The sequence below is a fragment of the Eschrichtius robustus genome, chromosome 18 (assembly GCF_028021215.1).
Source record: "Eschrichtius robustus isolate mEscRob2 chromosome 18, mEscRob2.pri, whole genome shotgun sequence".
Lineage (NCBI taxonomy): Eukaryota > Metazoa > Chordata > Mammalia > Artiodactyla > Eschrichtiidae > Eschrichtius > Eschrichtius robustus.
This window is the reverse complement of record NC_090841.1, coordinates 63,570,128-63,596,066: the sequence shown is the minus strand read 5'-3', so window position 1 is coordinate 63,596,066 and position 25,939 is coordinate 63,570,128. Positions and strand designations below refer to the sequence as shown.

General features: G+C 39.7%; 1 protein-coding gene across 1 annotated transcript in view; it reads right to left on the bottom strand.

Annotated features, from left to right (window-relative positions):
- Positions 1-25,689, bottom strand: part of GPC5 (glypican 5) — a 1,364,332-nt gene extending 1,338,643 nt beyond the window's left edge. The window contains exon 1 of the mRNA XM_068526854.1: positions 25,524-25,689. Coding sequence (XP_068382955.1) covers positions 25,524-25,689 — 166 coding nt within the window. The remainder of the gene's footprint in view (positions 1-25,523) is intronic.
- Positions 25,690-25,939: the final 250 nt, after the last annotated feature.

Below are 25,939 nucleotides of genomic sequence, written 5' to 3'. Positions count from 1 at the left end.
ATTTTACCAGACTATAAATCATTTCAATAATAAAAATGGCCTCAAAAACTATAATATAAATGCTTAATAAATGGCCAAGACTTGAAACCGGCAGCAAGGCTCCAAAGCCCATGCACTTAAATATTAGACCATAATGCTTCAAGTCTCTGACTCTGTAATATTTCTTCTATTATTTCTGAGACTGCCTTTCCTATTCTTTTCTCTCTCACTCTGAAGTATTTATCAGTTGTTGGATCTTTCGACTGTATCTTGCACTCCTCTCATCTTTTTGTTCATAGTTTACATTACTTTAACCTTTTCTTCATAATTCAGGAGGAACTTCTAAACATATCTTCTAATTCAGTCATTCAGGTTCTATTTAGCTTATTTTTCATAGGCTTCACTGCATTCTTTAAGAAAACCATGAATCTGACCTTCAAGAATCCTTTTCTAGTCTCAGATTATTTTCCAAGATGTACAGTTTTGTCTTATGAATGCAACATGAAATATGAACGAGAAATTAGGAGGTACTCTTTTTTATTAAACATCTCTCAGACTGAAATTCTGGATCTTTTACAAGTCCAGTTGGTTTTCCATTTTTACATGTACCTTATAGAAGTTATCTGTTTTATGATGTATTTGGAGTTGCAATTAAGTTTGTCAAATTTTTAGATTTCTGTTGTTGAATTTCAGACCCAGAAAGGAATGTTAATAAATGTTTTCAGTCATGCTTCTTTACTAGCTGGGCGACCCAGGAGTCCAAGTGGGATAGGGAAGGGTCAGCATCAGGAAGACACTGTGGAACAGGGAGTTTCAAGACTCTGCCCAATTTTCTATACTATTTTTTAGGGTCTCCAGGGTGATGTTTCCTTCTTCAGCTGGTACCCCTGCCTTTGCTGGGATCAACATTAGCAGTGGCCCTGCTTCACTTGGCATGCCAGTCTTGTTAGGGTGCACATATACTTTGTGAGTTCCGACATGGGGAGCACTTTAGGAAACAGCAGTATAATCAATACTTTTCCTCCCGTCCGCTGTCTCATGGCCCACTTCCCTGGTGGACCCTCCAGTTCTGAGCCAAAAGGTGTTAGTGAGGCTGCGTAAGGGTGACATTTCTGATTTCTGGAGCAACTTTTCTTTTCCACGAGCTACAGCAAACTGTAAGCTTATTGGTCCCTCCCTCATTCTTACCTTCATGAACTTTATCATGGAGAAATTTGTCAAATATTTTGGTATTTGGGTGATATTCCACTGTGGTTTTCATAAAACGATACATGTTTTCCCTATTTTATCGCTTAATGACTTTTATCGTAATGTGGAGGATGGGGAGGAAAAAGGAAGAGTTAAAATGCTAACATTCTGAATTCTACCTTAAAAATGTTAACATTCTGAATTCCACCTTAAAAATGCTAACATTCTGAATTCCACCTTAAAAAGTTTATCTCCTTCTTAATGTGCTGTTTTGTTTTTTTTTTTTTTTTTATTAGAATGGAACTTCCTGAAGAGGTATGCCTCACAGTACATAATTGTAAAAAAGGACCATCACATCCCAAAATAACTGTTAGCATTTCTTTATGACATTTAGACAAGTCTCTACCTCAGAATACACAAGTAAATAAGCTAGCAGATTCTTTGAACAGAAGCTAAGAGAAAAAGGTGGATGATTCTAAAATCCTTGGAAGTGTTTACTTGTTCACCCTCTGGATGACTATGGGACGTGATATTGATTTATAATGACTGGTAGAAATGTGCTTATGATAGGATCACAATGATACCTGATAAAATGAGACCTTGAGTTGCATTCCAAGATCTTCTCTTGCATTTGCTCCATTTTAAGACACTAAAAGATGCCTCATAAATTTATTTATACATTATTTTAAGGAGGAGGAACTATTTTATTAAATGCACACATTAAGAAGTTATTTCACAAAACGTCAAAAGGTAAACATAAAAAAATAATAGAAAGGAGGAAATAGTAGGAATAAATAGGTAATTATGCTGCTGGCACTGGGGGTAGGCAAATAAAAGAGAAAAAGAATAAACAGCTTGACATGCAAAAAGCCAAGAGTCTCTTGATTTCTCAACTTTAAGAAATAGAGGTACAGGGGAGGTGGGTTATTCCATGAGGATTACAGCTACGTTCTCATCAAATATAAGATGGTCACCTACCTTTGATTATTGAAAATGGTTATGTTATCATTTCCCTGACAAAATGAAATTTTAGGGCATATAATGTAGAAAATTTTTTTTAATTACAAAGGAAACCCACACATCTGAAAGTTCACTAGCCTAGAAAGTGGGATTAAAAAGAAAAAGAGTTGGATTATCAAATCCCACTCATAGAACCAGTGACTCATAGAATCACAAACTTTACTAACTCTCCTAGGGATGCAGGGAATTGTGAGACACGGGTAAAGCCAGGAGGAGTCTGAGCCCATCACTGCAGCTCCCCAGCTCCCTCCTTGTCACATTAACATAAACCCAGGCCCAAAGTTAACACGAAAGGTTACTAAGCAGTGGCTCAAACAAGAAGAGCTATTTGGTCACAAACTATCTCCATTTTATACTCTGATAATTACATAACTGACAGTGACATTTTCCTATGGCCCATGACGCATAAACTCATAAATAAGTCTGAGGGTTGTTTACCATAAGCAGCCTAGACAGGCTTGGTATACTCTGCTAAAAGCATTCCATAGGTCATGATCATCAGGAGGATCTGTGAGCATCTTTAAAATTTTGACCTGATCTCTTCTCTTCTAACCACATACTTAATTTCAATCTCACACCATACTGTCAGGCATCATGACATTTCTCACTACAAGGAAAGAGTCTCCTCTGCACTGTCTCTTCCTGGCCAGGAAGACCACTATCCAAATATTCCACATGTGTCTTCTCTATCAGTTAAAAGATATCTCGTCTACCAGCTTAAATTGTTTATATCATCACATAATCTATTCTAAAAGGACCCATGGAAAACTTCTTGTTCCTTACTTGTTCTTCCTAATAACTGCTCTGAATATGTAACTAATTGCATTATTCTTTGAGTGGCTAATAGGAAACTCAGAGCCAAAATTTTCAGCCCAGCTCGCAAGTGTTCTGCTTAAAACGTACGCTATTTCAAGTCTTAATCTTATACCTGATTTCATATTATTTTTCCTACTCTTACTTTTCATATCATTTCTATACTTAGATTCATGTTGCTTTTCCCACTATTATTTTCAGATTATATAAACCTCTGCACGTTGATTTAAACTAGTATTAGAAGAGCTAGGATACAAACACATATGTAGAGATCTATGGCTAATTGAAATCACTTAAGACACTGAATGGCTTGACTCCTTCTGGCTCAGATTATTAGCTCCTCTAGAAGTTTTATAACTCACCTACAAATAGATAGTAGGGGGCTACAGCATGAGACTTTATTAACTATGCAGTGAGAAGCATATGTCATTTGAATAGCCATACTCAACATGCAATGTAATTAAGGTTACTCAAATAGCCATGAATTCAAGGTCAATATGTTCCTCTTGCTTTCAGAACTGATTTCAGCTGGATGTACAATTTTTAAAGTACATGGGAAGCACCTTAATAGATTGCTGTTGCAAGATAAGTAGAAGAAATCAAAATCATATTGATTCTACCTCTTAAATAATTTTTAAGTTTACTTCTTTCCACCTGTACTACCACCACTCTAATCTTAAACCTAGAAAAGAAGTTTTAAATGGATACGCTACCAACAAGAAAAGTCTCTTAAAAATGCAAATCTGATCATGGCATTTATGCTAAAAGATTTTCTGTGACTTTCGATTGTTCTTGAGATACAGTCCAAAATCCTTAACACAGCCAAAAAGGCCTTAGGTAATTATGGCTGTCTCTCAAGTCACCACTTCTGCACTCATTTCATCACTTTCTTAAGCTGTAGACATGTTCATACAGAGTGTACTTTGCAAGACGCTCATACACAAAAGAACGACCAATTATACTTTAGTTTTTTCTCTTCTTCTCTGCAGAATTCAGCTTCTCGAATGGGTGGTCTGAATTGATTGTTTCCACCTCATTCTCATGCCAGCCCTGCCGTCTCAGGTCTGACCCGACCACTCCTTGGTGAGTGCACACACCCAGGTAACTGGTGGACTCCGCGTTGTCAAATCCAAGGGACACATATCCATTTCTAATCACTCTTGACCTCTTTGTGGAATCTGACAATACTTACTCCCCAGTTCTCAAAACCCTTCCCGTTCTTTGATTTCTAGAACATCACTGGATTATCTGTTTTCTCCTAGTCCTTAATTATTTGTGTTGATGCAGGTTCTGCCTCTCAGTTCTGTCCCTGAATGAACTTCTACTCCCAGGAATTCACCCACACACTTAATGATCTCCATGTCTTTATGTACATCCCTCTCTCAAGTGACATTTGGACCCATACTTCCAACTATCTACTGTACATTATCACCGAGATATACCAGAGTAAGCTCCATACTGACATGCCCCATGTTGTACCTTCTTCCCTGCAGTCTGTCTTCTACTCTCTGAAAGCTACTTCAAAAACTGGGCATCATACTAGACTCATCCTTCCACTCAAATCCCCTAAAAATCCCGCCTTCTAAGTCTTTCCATCTGCTCCATCCACTTTTTCAAGAAGAGCTTCCTTAATTGGTATTAAGTAAAAATGTCCCAGGAGAATAAATAAAAAGTGAGTGAGGAAAAAAACACTCTTTCCCTATGCAAATACATTTTTTTCTTAATAATCAAATAAGTAGACTCTCTCAAGTGTAGTACTTCCCAGAGCTTTAATATTGATATGTAACGTGGCTCTTTAAGAAACATGTTCAGGATGCAGTGTTGCTCCCGATAGTGAGACCCTCCTGCTAAGAACACTAATGAAACAGCCCATAGGAATAATATGCAGCAGATCATAGTCTGGGTTTTGCTGGTTATTCTTTTTGAGGTCAACTTAACCAGCATTCTTTTCTTTTTTTTTTTAAATTTTATTTATTTATTTATTTTTGGTTGTGTTGGGTCTTCGTTTCTGTGCGAGGGCTTTCTCTAGTTGCGGCAAACAGGGGCCACTCGTCATCGCGGTGCGCGGGCCTCTCACTGTCGTGGCCTCTCCTGTTGCGGAGCACAGGCTCCAGACGCGCAGGCTCAGCAGTTGTGGTTCACGGGCCCAGCTGCTCCGCAGCATATGGGATCTTCCCAGACCAGGGCTCGAACCCATATCCCCTGCATTGGCAGGCAGATTCTCAACCACTGCGCCACCAGGGAAGCCTGTAACCAGCATTCTTAAAATGGCATCTTAAAGGCTGATAAATGTGTAAGCTCCTGAGTTGTGGGTACAAGTGGGCAGCCTTACAGCATAAATGGGCTCTTAGCCCCCCTTCTCAGGGGAGTATTCAAGAGATGCTGAGTCTTCCTTCCACCTGTGTTAAATTGCAGAGTAATTTCCTGTTCCTTATTTTGATTAATAAATCAAATGAATTCATCAAATATTGATTAAACACCTGTTCTGTACAAGACACTGTGATAGTTATTAAGGATACCAAGAAGGACAGAATGCAGTTTTGTCCCTCCAGGGCTCAACCTAGGGGGAGACACATTTGTAAAAAATTTAATTAATGTGACAAAGTGCTATGAAAGAAGTATGTACCAGGTTCTATGGGAGCACAAAGGAAAAAATGGTTTCCTCTTCCTGGAGAGACAAGAGAGGGTGTCAGAGGAGATTTTGAGCTTTATCTTGAATAATTTTTTAACTAGATGCTTTATAGTATCCTTACCAAAAAAAAAAAAAAAAAAAAAAACAAGGTAGAAAATATTCCTGTTTAATAAATGAGAAAGTGAGTTTATTATGGTTAAATTTGTCTAAGTTCACAAAACTAATAAGTAGCAAAACAAATTTGAATTCTGATTGGTCAGACAAGATTAGAGGCAGAAAAGCAGGGGGTGGGGGGGAATGATATTCCACAGAGAGTTGACAAAAGGCGAGATGTATGAAAAGGTATGGTTCATTGGGGAAACCAAAAGCACTGAGCTATGGTTGAACTGGAACACCAGGTCTATGGTGTGCGCGGGGGGAAGTTGCTGGGGAGTGTGAAGGGTCTGGGAGTTTTTCCTACTTGCAAGTTAACAAGCTAGCATGTGACTTGTGAAAACAATTAAATAGAAACCAGTTAGAGTCAGGAGGCCAGAAAAGGGAGTTCTTATGCCCTGACCGCCTCTCTTGTCTCTCCAAGAAAAGGAAATCTGGACTAGAGCTGAATTGCAAGCCATAGTTGAAGATTTTCCCAAAGTAACCAAAGATCCTCACAGATCTGCTGAGGAATTTAATGTAGTCATTCAAGCTTATCAGCCTGGTTTCTCTGACTTATAATAGCTAGTCCATATGCCTGCTGGTGAAGGCCAGGGCCAGCATTGGATGGAAACCACCAATTAGCAAAGTCCTGAAAGGTTTCTAGAATTACAATCAGGAAAAAAGCCCCCTAACTTATTAAATGATCAGGCTCAGGCAATCACTAGGCAACCTCAGGGAGCGATTCCTAGGGCTTTTCCAAAGCCTGTTTGACTAGAACAATAGTCAGCCTCGAACACAGAAATCTGATGAACCTGTTCATTAAGATTATGATTGACTTCAGATTGCTTTTAAAGAAAATTCTGGTCTTCCTTCAGATGTTGATTTCACCTGGATAGTTTTTAACTCTATGTTTATTAATGGGCTGAACCAAGACCTTTCCCTTCTAGTGAAAAGGACCAGGATGGAATGGGAAACTATGTCCGCTCCAGATTCAGTTAATCTGGCAAACCAGCTCTCTCACACTCTAGATGAGTCGCCTATAAGGAAGACCATCAAACTTCGTAATCTTCAACTCCAATAAATGAAGGCTCCTAAATGAAACCCAAACCCTCCTAGTTTCGGCTATTATTTGCAAAGAGCCAGGACATTGGGAAAGAGACTGTTACAAATGTAAGCACTTTAAACACACGCAGCCCTCTAACCAGCCTCTCCAACATCCTCCCAATTCTCAGTGATGGGCTCTGAGTAACTACAGGGGCTCTTCCCAAGCCGCCCTCTTAATCGGCTTGGGGAAACATTTCTCCAGATTGGGGGTCAGTCTCTTCCATTCCTGACTGACACCAGAGCCAAACTTTCGGTGCCCAACCCCACTAATATAAAACAGTCCCTGCCCCAGAATACTGAAACAGTTCCAATAGTGGGGATCTCTAATGACCCTCGAGAGGTTCCTGTCTCTTAACCTATTCCTTTTTGCTTAGGACCTTTAAGAGATATCCATCCTTTTCTCCTTAGTTCTCTCACCCCTATCCATTTACTAGGCTGAGACTTCTTTGAGAAGTATCATGCCGCAGTTTCTTCCTCCAAAAAAGAGGGAATAATTCTAGAATTTGAAAATAGTCATCAGAGTAACCGACCAGGTGAATTAAATGACCCTTTGACATGTTTTATTTGTTCTGTCTCTGACGGAACAAATAAAAGCAGACTCTGAAAATACTGATCATTTGTCCTGACTGAGTCAGCTACCACCTTTCTTATGGGGCAAAACCACTAACTGATGATGTACTAGCCCCTTTTCATAGGGAGAAAACCTAAGGGCCGATGGTAGAGGTTTGTCCAGGACCTCAGAGCAATAAACAACATTGTTATCCCTTGATTCTCTGTTGTTCCTAACCCTCTTACGTTACTGACATCCATCCCTACCAGAAGCAAATTCTTTACTGTAGCAGATTTATGCAGTGCATTCTTCAGCATACCAGTTGCTGAAGCTAGCCAATACCTTTTTGCCTTCACTTGGAAAGAAAAACAATTCACCAGGGCAGTAATGCCTCAGAGTTTTGCTGAGAGTCTTTATTTCTCGCAAATCTTGAAGGCTGATCTGGATGACATAAAGTTCCCTAGAGGTTTTACTTTGTTACAATATGTAGATGATTTGCTTCTTTGCCCTCCTTCTCAAGCTCCTCACAAGAAGACAACATCCACTTGTAAAGCTTGTATACTTAAAGGGACATAAGGTCACCAAAGAAAAATTGCAGTTTGCCCAAACCCAGGTTCAATATTTAGGACATCGGATATCAGAACAAGGACTACACCTAAATCCAGATATATTTCTAGGTGTCCTAAGTTTCCCAAAACCCAAACTAAGCGCCAGTAAATGAAGGCTCAGGATAGTTGGTTATTACTGAAATTGGATTCCAAATTTCTCTCTTATGACCAAACTTCTGTATGTTTTACTGAACAATAACAATCCCGACCCAATTTTACGGGAAGAACCAGATGACATAGCCTTCAAGGCCTTAAAGGAGAGTTTGTTGAACACACCTATCCTTGGGCATCCCACTTATCAGATTCCCTTTTTCCTTGTTACATACGAAAAGAAAGGGGATGCACTTTGGTACTCATCCCAAAACACAGGGATCACCATTGACCCACAGGGTATTATAGCCAGCAATTGGACTCTGTGACACAGGGATATCCCCTTGCCTTACATCCATTACAGAGACTGCCCTGTTAGTTAAGGCCACCAAGAAAATCATTGTGGGATCCCCTTTAATCATCTGTGTACCTCATGCAGTAGAAGCTCTCCTGAATTCTCAACATACTCAGCATTTCTAAACTGGGCTCCTCATCTCTTATGAAATCCCTTTGTTAACTGCTCCTCACATAACTCTTTTACACATAACTTAACCCTACCACTCTTCTCCCCTCTGTCATCAACAAAGTCCCTTGCAACTGTTTAATGCTGCTGGACCACCTCCTGACTCCTTGTGATGATCTGCAGGATATTTCTTTGGGTAACGCTGACTTCTCATAGTTCACTGATGATTCTTACTTAAAAAGTAACAATGGCAAATATTGTGCTGAATATGCTATTGCAACTCCTTTTGATATTGTTGAGGCAGTATCTTTGACTATGGCTGATTCTTCCCAACAGGCTGAATTATACACTCTTACAAGGGCTTTCACTTTATCCAAGGACAAAAATGTCAATATTTATACTGATAGTAGATAAGCTTTCAAAGCAGCTCATGATTCTGGAATGTTGTGGAAGCAACATGGCTTCCCTACTTCCAACAGAAATAAAATTTAAAATGGCCCCTATGCTCAGAAATTATTAGATGCCATACTTTTACCTGACTCTTGGGAAGCTAAGGGAAATCACCTTGCTGATATTTCCTCAAGGAATGATGCCCTCAAAGGAACCAACAGTAGCCAAACCCCTAGTCATGGTCCAACAGGATATTCCCCCAAATTATAATTAGAAGAACTGACTAGAGGATCCCAACAATTGGCCTCAGGGGGAAAAAAAAAACAGATTGAAAATTCAACAACTGTTGCTTTTATAAAAAAAAAAAAAAAAAAAAGCTCTGGTTTGGACCAAATAACAACCCAGTCTTACTGAAGACTCTAAAATTAGCACTCCTCACCACTGTACATGCATTAAACCATTGGTCTACTAATAAAATGATAGTCTTCATGAATCAACTTTGGTGGGGAAACAGTAATAAGGCCACAAAAAGTGCCTACCTCACTTGTCCCACTTGTTTAAAGTACAACCCATGGAAGCCTGTTAGTACTGCTCCTAGACATTTTGAACTGGCTAATGGACCATTCGAGGTCTGGCAAATGGATTTCATACAACTCCCTCCAACCAATGGATATAAATATGTTTTAGTCATGGTCTGTATGTTCTTACACTAGATAGAATCTATTCCTTGTAGACAAGTTACTACCTCTTCTGTAGCTAAAGTCCTTTTGGAAAAGATTATCCCTACCTGGAGAACCCCTCTTGAACTTCACAGTGATCCGGGAACCTGATTTCCTGGTCAGGCACTTCAGCAAGTCTGAGTTGTTCGGCCGGTTTTATAATTTCACTGCGCTTGACACTGTCAATTCTCTGGTTTAGTCGAATGCACTAATAGCATTATAAGACTTAACTGGCAAAATTTGTAGAGGCCCTCCAAATACCTTGGCCAAAAGTATTGCCATTGGTCCTTCTAAGTCTCAGATCAACCCCTTTTGGAACTCATAAGCTCTCACCCTTTGAGACAGTCACAGGATGCCAAATGCACTTGGCTCCTGCTTCTTTTGACCCTCAATCAATAAAAGGGGAGATACTCCAATATTGCAAAGGTCTAATTGCTTCTATTAAAAATAACCACATTTTGTCAGAGCAATCTTTTCACAGTGTACCCTAGGGAGGCAAAGACCCTAAGCATCACACTTTGCAACCTGGAGATTTTGTCTATTGGAAAAGATACTTCCAGAAGAACTCTCTGCAACCCCTCTGGAAAGGCCCCTATAAGGTACTGCTAACCAACCCTTATATCTCCAAACTCCAAGGAATAGACTCTTGGATTCACATGACACATGTAAGAAAGCACTGAACCTTGACTAGATCTGTACATCATCTGGTGACCCAAAAACAAAGATTTCCCAGAATTGAAGCAGACAACATCTGATAAGGCAGCTTTCCCAAGATACCTGGACCAGGCCTTCTGGAAGTTTGTCATCAAACTTTTGATAATGACATAGCACTTCAGATGATCTCCAATGTCTATGATCTTGAAAATACATGGACTTTAGATTAAAAGTGCTTGAGTGTTTTCCATCCTACCCCTCCTTGTTACTCAAATGTGACCTCAGTAGGTTTCCAATCTGTGCATTTTCCCTCCAACATGAGACACTACATCCAGGAAAGGTCATTCCTGACACTGAGAGACAAAAGACCACTGAAACTAGAAAACCTGACTCTTGATCAGTGATGCTTTCAGAGAAAGATCTTTTTTTTTTCTTTTTTTTTTTTTTTTAATCATTCATCAATTTTATACACATCAGTGTATACATGTCAATCCCAATCGCCCAATTCAGAGAAAGATCTTGATCAAAAGGGGGAAATGAAAAAAATGAGTAAACAGACCCTCAATGAAACAGGGTCAGGAGACCAAAACGGGGAGCTTTCAGGCCCTTCAATGATAGCAGAACCTAACAGGAAAAAGGGTTTCTTTCCTAGCAAAGAATCAGCCATGAAAAGCAATAAGTTCTTTGTTTACCACAGCCCTCCCAACTTCCCTTTCTCCTCTGTAGAAGTGTTCTCCTTTCCCTGCCATGTGGACTTGCACGTGGCTTGCCATGGTTGCAGACCCTGAATTGCAATTCACTGTTGATTCCAAATAAATCCATCTTTTCTGGAGAAATCTGGCTGTCTATTCATTCCAGGTTAACATACTGTTTCATGGATGCTGACAGAAACCAAGAGACTCTCAGCACATCAAGCAAGAGCATGACCATCATATTGCTTACTCTGTCCCACAGGGGTTCTATATGAATACCAGCATATGTTATGGGTTGTATTACAGGGGAGAAACACTGATCTTTTAGGGGATTCACCAATAGCAAGTCAAAACATCTGGTCTTTGTCCTGAGAAAAACTATCCCTCAAGGTTGATTATTGCAAACACAACACAGAGGTGGTCCAAGTAAAGGGTACTCAGGGCCTTGCATTTTTATCATACTTAGTAAAAACATACCAGACACAGGACCCAAGGTGGATTACCTCTCCCAAGAGGGAGGTAAGATGGGAGAAAGTGGAGATAAGTAGACAAGTCTGGAAAAGAAGGCAGGAATTATATCACTGAAAAATTTAAATGCAATACGTGGGAGTTTGGGCTTTTGCCACAGCACTGGGGAACCATGAAAGACGTTTTAAGATGTTTGCCAAACACCTCTGCATTTGTATGTATGACTTGAACACGTTTTCTAGGACCTCCTTCCCCTTCCCTCCCAGCTCATCTTTGTGGTAAGTGAAAAAAACAAACAAAAACAAAAAAACCTTCCGTACTCTATAATGTGATCCTCTCCCTGAAATTTTTAACCTGTAAAGCAAAAGAGTTGGGCCAGTTTCTCTCCTTTTGGAGGAGCTATATGGCAACCATATTTTCTGCTATATGAACATGGCTGCTCTGCAGCAGGAAAAAAAAATAATAAAGCCTATAGCCACAAAGAGTAAGAGATCTGTAAACATTCTAGTCCCAATTTGCATTTCTTTACCTCATCTGAATCCTTGCCCTTCTTTTGTCTTCACTATCCCTTGAGATGCCTCAATGTACTTCCAATGCATTCCTTTTTTAGTTTAAGACAGCTTTGGTTGGGCTTCTGTCACTTGAATCTGAACATATGAATTGATGTAGAAGGGAATGTTCTCAGATTTATCATTTAGAAAGATCACCTTTAAGTAGTATGCAAAATGACTTCCAGTGAAGACAAAGCTGAACCAATAAACCAGTAGACTATCAGAATAGTCCAAAAGAGAAATGTTGTTTTTATTTGCCTTTAAAGACATGGCCATAACTAGGTATCCTGATTGAGAGATAACTTCAGAAATAATTCCTGGCTCTGAAGTTAGTTTACAGCACCTCAGTACTTCCAGAAATAACCTGTGAGGAACAACTTTATTTACGGTAGCTCAGGATCAAAACCAACCTTTCCAAATGGGGAGAAAAAGAGCATATAAAGCTGAAGAAGAAGAAGCCAGATCATGACGGGTCTGATAAGCTACATCAAAGAAGTCAAGACCATTAGGATAAAGAGCAATGGGATTGCCTGTTTTCATTGCTGCCATTGGACTGAAGCCCAGGAGCCTTGAACTCATTATTACACAGAGATGCTCAGATCATGGAATTGCAATAGCTTCATCTCAATGTTCCCATAAGTGTGAATCACATAGTGAAATTCATTAATTTCACTAATCACAGGGTAAATTAAAAATCTGTATCATTGAAAAAACATCATCTTTTTCAAGAATTCAAAGGACAGAGAAATTTATAAAGTATATTTCTACTTCTTAACTTCTTTCCCTCTTCCTAACTCTACTTTCCAATGTTATTTACTATTAATGGTATTTTCTGCATGCTGTTTTAGGGTATGTTTGCCCATAAATTGATAAGCAAGTAGGTTTCTTCTTTTTTTTAAGTCGAGCCATAATTTGCTTTTTCCTTTCAATAGGGCTATGAGTCACTTTGGTTACATAGCTTTACCTCTCTGGGTGTAATGTCCACATGATTATCCATAATTTATCATTTAATAAACATTAATAGGCATCTACATTAGCTGTGGATCCTCTGTGCAATAAACCTGCTTATGTATGTATATATATTCGTTTAAATTTGTCCAATTACTTTGTTAGAACACTTTCCTATAAATTGGAATTGGTAGGCAAAGAGTATACAAAATTTAAATTTTGAGTGATATATGAAAAATTGTCCCTGAATGTAGAGACAGTCTTCACCAGTCTTCTTTCTCAGTATTTGTAGATGAGAGTGCCCTATTTGCTACAATCACAGGAGCATTAGCTATCAGTATTTTTAATCTTTGACAACGTGATATTCCTAAGAAATTGGTTTTCCTCTCTTACTCTTGAGTCAATCATCTTCACATATCCTTATTAGTCACTTAATCATTCGAATTTCCTCTTCATGTTCCTTTCTCATTTCCCTTGGAATATTAGTGTCTTTGTCACCAATTTATAAGAGCTCATGCATGATTAAGGATGCTAACCTTTTGGCTGTCGTGTATTACAGATGAAATGACACAGAGCTTTCCCCCCATTTATTTCACTGTGATGTTTATTTTACTTTTTGATTATACAGAAATTACGTATTCAAATAGAATCTCTTTTTTGTTCTTGTTGCTGGTTTTTGTTTGTTTGTTTGTTTTTTAGAGAAAGGCAATGGGAAATCATTGAAGGATTTAACATGAGAAATAAAGATAAGGTTTACTTTCATTGGGAATTAATTGGGAAATGAACTGGCAAGGGCCAAGAGCAGATGTAGGCTGATTGAGTAATCCAGCCATGAGAAGGCACTAGGTTAAAGCATGGTGGTGGCAATGGTGGTGGGTAGAGAAATTACGGGGACGTTTGTAAAATAGATTCTGTGAGATTTGGTTGTTGATTGAATTAGTGGAGTCAGTGGGGATTGAACTGCTGTTTTATTCTGGGGTGTTATCTACTTAGTCAAATTTCCAACTGAAACCTAAAGAGTTAGCCAGCACCAGTGTTCTTCATAAAAGGGGTGAGAGAAAACGGAAGGAAAGAAACAACTAATTAACAGAAGCATGATCACGAGGTACCTGAATATGAATAGAGAGATCATCATTGCTTAGAACTTCTAAAAGCATTTATAATTCAACTCTAGAACAGATTTGTGTTCCTATGTATTTTAATTACAAATCAAATGATCTCTGAAAGCTATGGGTTTAAATATCTAAAGTATGTAAAGTTTTGTCATACAGGAAGGATCTTGAAAGGAAATAAATTGGTATCTCAAATAGAATTATTCAATAAAATTTTTTATAAAGGGCAGGGTATAGGAAACCTATAAAGGACACTGCAATACTCCCTGGCTAATAACGGTGGAGAAGGGGCTGTTACTACCTCAGAGGAGACAAGAGGAGAAAGTAGCTACCAGAATCCAGAGAGAGAAGTGAGTTCGCCTGAGAGGAGCTGTGTGCTTAGGTAAAGGGACTTAGGCAGGCTGCCGGGACCCCACAAGGTGAGACCTGGAATGCACCACACTCCACTTGCCCAGTCTTCTTCTCCAGCCACTGCTTCCCAAGGGCTGCCAGAGGCAAGAATGCCTTTGACGTAGTCCAGGGACAGAGCAGGATGGAGAGTCCATCTAAAGGGGCAAGACTCACCAGCATGCTCCACCTTTGTGCCTTTTTTATGGAAAAAAAGTTCGCATCCCCAGTGCAGAAGACACACAAAAAGACCCAGCAGCACCATGACATGCAAGAACGTGACAAAACGCAGTAGAAAATTAACTCCTACTCCCCCTAATGACGTCAATCACGAGCTGCAGAGCCTCTCCCTGCTTGCATTTGATCAGCATGTTTCCAGGCAAAGTACCTCCCTCTTGACCTTAATAGAATTAATTTAAATGACATTATTTCACAAAAGACCAGTCTTTAGATCTTAAACTACATAATATGAATAAACAAATTTGATTTTACCTTAGAATTAAACTATAAACAATTAAGTAACTTATTAACTAAAATAAAGAATGAAAGGATGGACTACGTTTCTGTGAGTAGAGGATCAATACTTTGAGAATGAGTGATGGGAGAAAATTATCTGAAAGTTTAGAAGTTTATTAGCATGAAGAGAAAGGATCTCTACTTTGCCTGCTCTTTGATCTCATATAAAGAATTTTTTTAATGTTTCTAAGAATTACATTTCTAGTATTGATAGAATTAACTATATTACTGTGGATTACATTATTGTCCACAAAGCTTTTACACCATACCATGTGGTCCTCATAAACCACTGAAAGGGAAAAGGAACAGCCTATATACTATCCCTGTGAAGAAAGAAAAACATTTTCTGAGAGGTTGAGTTATCTGCTGAAGGTCACATAGCTAATAAGTGATGTAATCAAGACCAAACTATTTCAGAACGAAATTCATTGGTATTCACTAAAATATGTGACCATAATATGGGACAAAATATAAGTTAAAATGTCTCATTTTCCCATTTATTTATCCCATGACAACTTTTCAATGCTTTGTCATACTTACCATTTTTCCTTGTCTTCTATGTAAGATATGTCCAAAGATAAATTAAATATTAAATATTTAACAACTTCAAGCTTATCTGTGACCCTAAACTTAGAAAGGTAAAAAGCAACATTTAGTTTTGTTTTGCAACTGAAGCTCTTTTAACTATTCAAATCCAGACCCACATATCTTCACCTGATAAATAAAGAGCACTCTGAAGAACTCGTGGATTCCTCAGCTTTTTGACTCTTTCAACGTTATTCCTATTTCCTTTACCTTTTAAGTTAATCAAAAAATCTTTTTTTAAAAATGACTTTCCCCCCCCCCCCCCAGAGTAAAATGTATTCCAAGCCTGGTGAAGAACAGACTATTAATCTCTTCACTTTATTGACCTACTTCAGTTTCAGCTCATTAAACACAGGCATTTTCAATGATCAAAAGAAAATGAACCAAACGTAACTTGGTATAACCTTACCAAATGAGAGAGTTGTTCAAAAAGCAAATAAATCTGAACAGGTAATTTAATACTGACAATCTTCCATTTAAAGAGTATTTATGCTATGAACAAGGACATGCAGAAATAATTTCTACGTTCATTTTATCAGTGAAGTCACACTCTTGATACGCTTTTTATCCAACTCTCTTCTCAGTTCTTAGCCTCTCCCAAAATGAATACTATACTGAAGGAATTATGCACTAACGTCCCTTGAAACTATAAGACAAGGAAAAACAAAAGACTATGAGCTGTAAAAAGATAGCTGCCAAAGATTATTTCATTATATTGCCATACAGAATTATAAAAACTAAAGTAAATCTAATTATCAGAGCACAAGAGAGGAAAACCAGTAATTCAAACCCATTATCCTAAAAAGAATAATAAGCAATTTAAATTAGGAAACAAGAAATGTTTACTAGCTTTTAAATATGACTGTATTTGAAAGATATTTAAGTTACTAGCTGAACCATACTAGAATATGCATGTCTCATTAGCACTGACTTAAGTAGTCCTTTACTTAGGTAAAATTTCCTAAAACCAATTCCAAGATATCCTAAAAAAAATAACCAACCACAATTCACACAGAAAAAAAAAGTTTTTTTCTAAGATATCACTGAAAAGAAGTCTTAAAGGCTAGGCGAGTAGTTCTAACATTGGAATTGTAAATACTTTAGAGACAAATTATACCTGCTACCATATATCATGTTTTGTGATTTAACAGCAGTTATTTTCTTGCTTCCTCTGAAAGATTGTGGCCTCTCTACTTGGTCACATGGAATCTAGACCCCAAGTCAGTGTCCTTTAACAAACAATCTTCCCAGCTCAGGAACAATTCCATAGGTAAGTGATTTGTACTTTTTCCCAACATGGAATTAATCAGGGTAGGAGACGGAAAAACCGAATCATCTCCCAGTTCCTTACTATTAATTTTCTCATGGAAAGAAACAATCTTGCAAAACATATATTCAAATAAAACACAAACCGACCAACCCACAGCCAATTGTAAATTATAGTTGGTCACCTTTATTTTTCTCCATTCTTCCAATAATAGATCAATTAATGTTCTAAGGCAGATCAGTCACACTGTCTACATGGTGATAACAACTGCAAATGAATCCTTAAATGTTAAATAATCTTCCTTCCCTTGCAAGACATTTGAGGAAACTTTCTTTCAGACATTGGTTTGGCAATTAATTTACTCCATTTCAAAAATGTTAGCTAAGATAGATAAAAATTCTTTAAATTTAAACTTAAAAGCATTAGATCACTTTACAAAATTTGTGGCAGTTACATAAGAAGATATTAACTCCACATAAACAATTTATTCAACAACACAACTAAGTCCAGATCAGAATATATTTTTTAAAACTTCACCATCTACATTTCTCATTCTATTAATATCAGGCATAAAAAACATAATTAAACACAATAAATTGAGCCTGTTGGGTAACTATGAATATAAGATTAATTCTAAACATCAAAATTGATTTATTAAGTTTGGCCTAATCACAGAACAAAAAGATAAATCAATCACAGTTCCTGCTCTCAAGTAGCCTATAGTCTAGCAGAAGGAAAGAAACACATTTAAAATCAGTATTGCTACTTTTGAATCCCAACCTTATATTAGAAATAACTAAATACTGATCTGTATGTGGTGAGTGAGGATTTCAGGGCTGGTCAAGGAAAAGACAGGACCTCATGATGGCAGTAGTATGCAATGAGCTTTCTTTGGGTGCCACTTTGACAGGCTGCATGAGAGGGGATGTCCCTCACAGCAGGAGGCCTGCCGAGACATTGGTGCAGGACCACCACCCAGAAGAGGAAGAGAACAAGGGAAATCCCAGGAGAGAGGGGTATTGGAGAGGGGGCCCCCGTGTCCAGGTGATATTGCTTAGCAGCAAGATGGGAAGTCTCTGAGTCAAAGAGCTTCAAAGGGCAGCAGCAACTTGGGGTCTTTTACAGCACCAGAGTTTATTTTATCTATATGGCCAGCAGAGAAGTTCAGCTTTGTGGGGTTTGCAAACCAGGCAGGCTCTAAACGACTAAAAATATGTTTACTTGAGCTATATTTAAAGCAATTGGAACTGTAAAAATTTGAGTTTGGCACCAGTGGGCTTTGGGCTAACGGTCCCAACCAGCTGTGAAGAAGTAAAAGACACAGGGGCCAATTTTTAACCCATTTATATAACACCATAAAACATTTAAAAAATCACTGTATCAATAGAATCTTGGGTGTTCAAAACCTGTGGACTGACTTCTAGAGTTTAACTTAAGAATCAGAGAGGTTCAGAAGATGAAATAAGAGGCTCCTTGAAGCTTTACTAAAGTATTCAACAAACATTTCAACTCCTATTTTGTGTCAGCCGCTGTTCTGGGCACCAGATATTCTACAGTGAACAAGGTACACAGCTGGACTGGCTACATAATTTGCAGGGCCCAATGCAGAAAGGAAGCACAGGACCCTTTTTCAGACTTCAAGATGGTAACAGCAGGACATTAAACCAAGCATAGGGCCCTTCTGAGTGTGGGACCCTGTGTGACTGTATACGTTTCATATCCATGAAACCAGTCTCGGTAGACATGTTCCCTATCCTCAACGCGCACACAATCTAGTGGTGAAAAATCAACAGTAAAAAGAAAAGAAATATGGCACCATGAAAAGTGCCATGAAAGAAACAGCAGGGAACAGAGTTCAGTGAACCTTGAGAAAGGCTTCTCTAGGAGCTGACATTTAAGCTGAGACCTGAGGCTTGCAAGCCAGCCAGCTGCATAATGTGTGTATGTGAAGGACCCATAGGTCGGACATTTATGCTAGTGGTTCTCAGTCAGGACGATTTTGCCTCTCCTGGGTCATCTGGCAAAGTCTAGAAACATCTTCTGTTATCAGAACTGGGGGGGTGGGGGGGAAGGCATTGCTACTGGCATCCAGGGGGCTAAAGGTCAGGGAAGCTTCTAAACACCTTACAATACACAGGACAGCACTCGCCGCCCCTGCCAACAACAAAGAATTATCCAGCCCCACAGGTCAGTGGTGCTGACACTGAAAAACCCTGAAGTGGAATGAATGTAGATAAGGCGATTGCAAAGCTGTGAGTGGGGTGAGAGTTTGGCACATTTGCCTTTCATGTCCTTAGCCATGTGACTTTATGGTAGCAAATACTGGAAACCTATATTTCCAACAACAGTAGAGAATTCAATTAATGGTACGGTGATTCAGTAGAATCTTAGTCACTAAAAAAATACATATTTAGAAGGATGTTTATGATTGGAAAAGGCATGTTACAAAGAAAGAAAAAGTGATTCTACATTCTTTCAAAAAATATTTATGTGCTGAGCAGAGGATGGATGAGGGTATTGAAAAGATAATTCAAAGGGTTATTGGTAGTTATTTCTGATGGTAAAATTATTTTTGCTTTCTTTGTACTTTTCAGTATTTTAAATTTTCAAGAGAAATGTAGACTCTTATAAAATCATGAAAGCACAAAATCTCATTTTCTTTCTGAAAAAGTGTATTATACATTCAACTTACATGGCAGCCATATGTGAACCTGATAAGGCTAATCAAAAACTGTGATATTTGTTGTGATTCACAGAATGACTAATCATTTTAGGATGACTTTAGCAGTACCACTGGTAAAATTTGAAATTTCTAAAGCTGAAAAGTAGAAGAATTGAGGGCACAATTGGTGGTGTCTTGTCTTCTAAAGGTCAGGCTTTTGTACAAGAAAGGTAGATATGGAAAATGGCTACTCTCTATTAAAATGAATCGCTCTTGTTAGTTAACGGAGTAGATAGGGTACCACATTCACAATCTATTTCAACAAAGTATATGAATGAAGTCTCTCATGACTCCATTTTAACAAAATGAATTTGTGGTTTCTTGAACAGTTATATCAAGAGGCCACTGATTTATAAGTCATGTCTGTTTACAAGTAGTATCTGGTTGTTGAAATGTTACTCTTGGTCTTATACCAATTAATGATAAAAGAAATGTTATAGACCAAGAAGGAGTTCTTATCAGACAAGCCAAATTCCATATTCTAGAAAGTCCTAGCAAGCTGGAAACATGGTTGGGGGGAGTATAGAATAATTATAAAATGCTATTCTTAAGTTTCCTAAATTGCACCCCTCCTTAAAGCCGATTATACAAATACAGGATGTTGGACACTTGGCAAAAAGGAACTTAAATTTTGGGATGGAGAGAGGATGGGGACACACACAACATTTACATTTGTTAGTAAACTGACTATGAGGGAATAGGATGTGATTTGTACAATTCAGGCCCTGATGGAGAGTCATACTCTATGGCCCAAAAGTAGAAAATCATACTCGCTTCCCCATTATGAAGCTTCACTGAAAGCCTGGATAAAAATGAAACACATCATTTTCTTAGACATCGAAGCACACACCAGATATTCCAGAGGAGAAAGTGACAAGTTTCCCTGACACTGGAACTAGGGCTTGATGTTTACAACTCAACAGAGACAACATGCTCAGAATAAGAAGACAATGATGAGACAAAGCCACTTGAGACCAGTGATGCAGTAGGACAGCCATGAGGACACTCTACAACCACAAAAGTAACTAAACATCTCCCTCTTTGGACCAGCAAGAGTGACTACTGCTTCTTCATTAAAGAAAACTACCCCCATCTTAATCTTCCTAACACCTAGGTAAGTTATGAAGATGCCCAATTCCTGAATTGCTCTGCTTCCTTAAACCCTTGTAATCACCCAGCACAAAGCCAAATCCTATAAAAAGCCCCTTTCAACTGCCTCTAACCAAGGCACCCACAGTTCCTGAGCTGTGCGATCTCCCTTGCTGCAGAAAGTAAGACCTAGTTTGTTTGACTATCATTCTGTTTCTGGTGGTTCCTGGCTGGTGGACTTCAACCCAAGACAATCCTGTTATTACTAATCTACCCAACATCAGCCTGTGGGTCCCTTTTATGGTTTTGGATCACCATAACCATGCCGCCCCAGCAGCAAAAGGGGTTAGTTCATGAGAAACAGGAGTCCCAAATTGAGATTACTGTCAATGAGTGACTATGGCCACCAGCCATCTAATGATGTGACTCCCTAAGCCACCTCATAAACACTCCTTCACCTCCTTGAATACAGACAGCAGGATGGTGGTGGAACCAGTGTCTATGGGTGCTGCAGCTAGCAGTGGTGGAGGGCAGCTTGGTTTCTTTCTTAGAGTTCCCCTTAGTCCACAAAAAAACAGAATATTCACCATAACCTAAGAAATACCATTTCAGATAGGTTTCTTTCTTATAGTTTCCATTAGTTGACAAAAAGAAACAAAACATTCACCATAAGCTAATAAATACCATTTCAGATAGGTTTCTTTGATTTTCCATTAGTTCATGAAAAGAAACAAAACGTTCCCCATGACCTAATAGGTATCATTTTAGATAGAAACATATTTCCCAATTTTAAAAACAATCATCTGTGACTTTTAAAAAACTAGTTATTATAAAACACATTCTGATTTACAGAGATCCAAAACTAAAATTTCACCCTTAAAGGTCAAGTTCATTTACAGTCAAGACACTAAATAAGGGCTTCCCTGGTGGCGCAGTGGTTAAGAATCCGCCTGCCAATGCAGGGCACATGGGTTCGAGCCCTGGTCTGGGAAGATCCCACATGACGTGGAGCAACTGTGCACCACAACTACTGAGCCTGCGCGTCTGGAGCCCGCGAGCCACAACTACTGAGCCCGCGCGCCACAACTACTGAGCCCGCGTGCTGCAGCTACTGAAGCCCACACGCCTAGAGCCTGTGCTCCGCAACAAGAGAAGCGACTGTAATGCGAAGCCCGCGCACCGCAGCGAAGAGTAGCCCCCACTCACCACAACTAGAGAAAGCCCGCGCACAGCAACGAAGACCCAACGCAGCCAAAAATTAATTAATTAATTAATTAATTTTTAAAAAGACACTAAATAAATAACTGTAATAACAGCAACACGTTTTTTGAGCACTTACTATGTACCTGGATTTGTGCTATTTTACATACATGTATTATTGCATTTCATCTATGCAACATGCCTTTAAGAACTAACATTCCCATTTCACAGATGAGAAAATGGAGGTTCAAAGAGGACAACTGATTAACCTCAGTCACAGAGCTACAGGTGCCAGGACCAGGTTTTGAACCCGAATGTCTATAATTCCAAACTCCAAGGTCACCAAGTAGATTGTTTCTCTTGGGTATCAGTATAAAACAACACTGCCCTTGAAGCCAATATAAGACTGGATTATAATGAAAGCAGTTTAAAAAAAAAAAAGAACTATAGCGTACTACTTAAAGTGTCCTATAGTATTAGAATTTAACTTTGCCACATTAAGTTTATTTTTATTATACCATTTACAACCAAAGCTACCAAGAAAAAGTTATCTTTCACACGCTACTACTCTGTATCAAGCAACATCCACATTTTTAAAACTAGTTGGTATATAAAATCTGAAGGTAGCCTTGGATTTTTATAAGCTTCTCCTTTCTGAATTATCTTCTTTTAAAAAAAGGAAATAATGCATGTGTGAACAATGCCTGTGTGAAGAGAATTTCAATGGGAAAGCATTATCCCTTCTCCCCAATAAAAAATATAAAAATAAAAGGACCTTTTAAAAGACACCTTTCACTAACAGGTCTTTTCTGAATGAAATAAACAAGAGCAAAGGGCACCTTGACTACTACCTAGGAAATAAAATCAGAACACAGGGAAATCTGTAATTCTAATCACATTTACACCTTCTCTCCTTTTTTACATTTCTCATCCAAACATCCTTAGGAGCTCAATAGGCTTAAAAGAATTGGAGCAGGGTAGAGAACAAAGGTGAGGGGAATCTGAGAAACAGCTTAAATGGCTGTTCTCACCATTTTAGTAATTTCAAATTGGGTAACATAGTTTTCAGAAGATGTAAAAGTCACAAATATAGAATGAAACTGTAAAAAGTTATTCTACCTGCTTACATTTTAAAAGTGGCATTTTGGCCAGGCATCTCAGGAATTAACTACTTGTGCACAAGAAATGCAAGAAAGCACTAAAAAAATTAACTTTCAAGGAAAACAAATATCAAATTTAAACGTATTAGCTTTAGTCAATGAAAACCTATGTGCTAAATACATACACCTGCTAAAAAGAATATTAATATTTGTATTATGTGAGAATGACTACTTAGATATTAACTATGTTCTCTCTTGAGATTGAGGATAATTTTAGAAAATAAGATTCAACTACTATACTCAATCAAGCTAAATATTATAGATCATATATAAATACAAAAATAAAGAAAAGCATTTATGAACCATGTGGTATGTGTGGTTTACTCAAATGGGGAATGAAAGTTTTTTTAGTGGAAAGAAAAGAGACATCGATGTTAAAAGAAACAGTTTAATATTCATTTAATTATTCAAATAAAAAATGACCAACAATAGAGAAACGATAAAAATTCAGAATTATATCAAATTCAGATGTGAGTGCCTGTTATTGGGTGATTCTGATTCAGAATAATACTTTCACGTGACTTTTTCTTAATGCAAATATCAAAAGAATTCAGCACTGTTTTTCACCAGCACCACTGATGTCCCTAAGAGTGCAGCCCTGCACGGCCCCTTGAGTAGGTGTTGCTAGGATTCCTCCATCACCCTTAAGCTACAGATAAAGAAAGGTACTAGCAATGGGGAAACAATCCAGAATGCCTTAGAAAAGAAGATGCCTGCCATCCTGGCTCTTTTTTGTGTGCCATGTATATCAAACACAAATAAGTACAACCATTTCCTTCTCTGTAGGACACAGTTTCAGTTTCAGTAAAATGTTATGCCACTGACTGGTACGCTGCAAAGTTCCTCTTCAAAAGAGATGAAACACACCCAAGGTTCTAGAAATGTAATGCCTTCTAGTCATTGTATTACGTTTAGCAGGTACCAGATATACTGAGATATGAGATGGGTGGTGAAATCAAGGCCTTACTGTCAACATTTACTGAACATATCAGCCAAAATTATGGGATCTGGGGGGCAAAAATCTATGGTTCAGGTGAGGATTTCACAGCTCAATGCCCTCACCAAGTCCCCTGCCCCAACACACACACTCACTTTAGTTGCATTAGCTACTGACAAGTGAGGGTTTTTTTTTTTTTAATGAAACGAACGCACCGAAATAAGAAGACAGGTTTACAAGGGGGTGGTATCGTTTGAGAACAGAATTGCCCTCAGCTGAGAATATCCAACTATGTTGTTTCAAGTAGTATAGAAAAAGTGCCTAGTACCGAATAGGTGTTCAAATAAATATTTGTGTGTTTGTTTATAAGACTAGTCTTGTAAACTGAAATGGTTGCGGTGGGCTCAAATGCCCAGATTTTCCTTGTGGGATGACTGCAGAACTGAGGTGACAACCAGCAAAGAAATCAAGCGCAAGAGCTACAGCTCCATAGTGCTAAGAGCAAGCCTCCTCCCCGTACAAACTCAGAGGACGGATTTCAGACCCAAGCATCCGCCACAAGTTCTTCGTCCAACCGATAAGCTCACAGCATTTGTCAGTGTGTTGGCCTCGTAATTAGGTGCATTGCTTCAGTAAGATCTTAGCTCCAGGCACCTGCTGCCGCGTTCGACAGCTAAGACCTATTCTTCCAGACCGAATGTAAACTGGAAATCCCGCCCGCAGAAGGAAATTTGCGCGGAGGGGGCGCGGAGCACAGGGTGAAGGGTCAGGCACACGCGCTTACGAGAAGCAGAATCGACGCTGGCCACACTTACTGTATTCTTTCCCTTTCAATCTCTGGAAGATCTCATCCATGTCAAGTGGCTCCGCCATGCATTCTGTTTGATCGCCTGTTGCCGGCACATCTTTCAGGCGTTGCATCTACCCAGTGGTTCCGAGAGACACACTGGGTAGTTTAGGTTCCTGCAAGTAGGGCTTGATGCCCGGGCGCGGAGGGGCAGCTAAGGGTCACACCAGGGAGGGCGAGTCTTAATGACAGAGGAGACCGGCCGCCCTTGTCAGTGCCCCATTCTCCAGCAAAGGAGGATAAGGCAGCGTTGTGTTTTTACTGTCAAACTTACAGCGACCAACCCAACTCCGTCCACCGTACGAGAAAGCAGCAACCGAGGCCCCCCGGCAGGGCACTGGGGAAGTTCCCACGCGGAACAGAAACGCGGTCAGGCCGCGCTGTCCCCCGCTGGCAGGTTTACCGGCCTCTTCCAGCGCATCGGCCGAGACTAAGGGAGCCGGGCGGGAAACAAACGCCCAGAGCTCGGCTCAGCCGCAGGCGGAGTCAGGGAGTCCCCGGAGCTGCGCTGCGCTCGGGATGTTCACGCCGCGCTTCCCCAGAAGCCTCCCCAGGATTCACCTTGCGCGGCCGGAGGGCCTCAAAGGTCATCTTCCCACGAAGGGCCATTCTGACAACCTGGGGAGCGCAGGGCCGGCGCTCCGGACGCCCCAGCCCGCGCCCAGACGCACAGCTCCGCGCCGAGTCCGCGCCTTACCTGCCCGCGGCGAATCCTGCAGCCCCTTGACAGGTCCCACCAGGCGCCACTGGGAAAGTTTCCGAACTTCTTCGCAGCTCTGCAAGCCCTCGCTTCGGGTAGACCCAACGAGAGCCAGAAGGAGGAGACAGCGACAGCCCACGCGCCAGGTCTGTGCGTCCATCATCGGTGTCCTGGTCACTCCTTTCCCCGCCGTGGACCCCACTCTCCCCGCGCGCCTTGCGCTGCAGGCGCTGGAAAAGGCTCGAGGTTCCCAAGAGGTGCAATCTGTCGGTGGGCTGGGACGCCGGCTTCACCTGCGGGCACTTGGCTTTCTCCGGAGGTGCCCCAAGGCTGAGACACCGGAGTTCTCGGGCAGAGCGCCGCCAGGTCTCCCTCTCCAGCGGGGCGAGATGGCGCCGCGTGAGCGAGGAAGC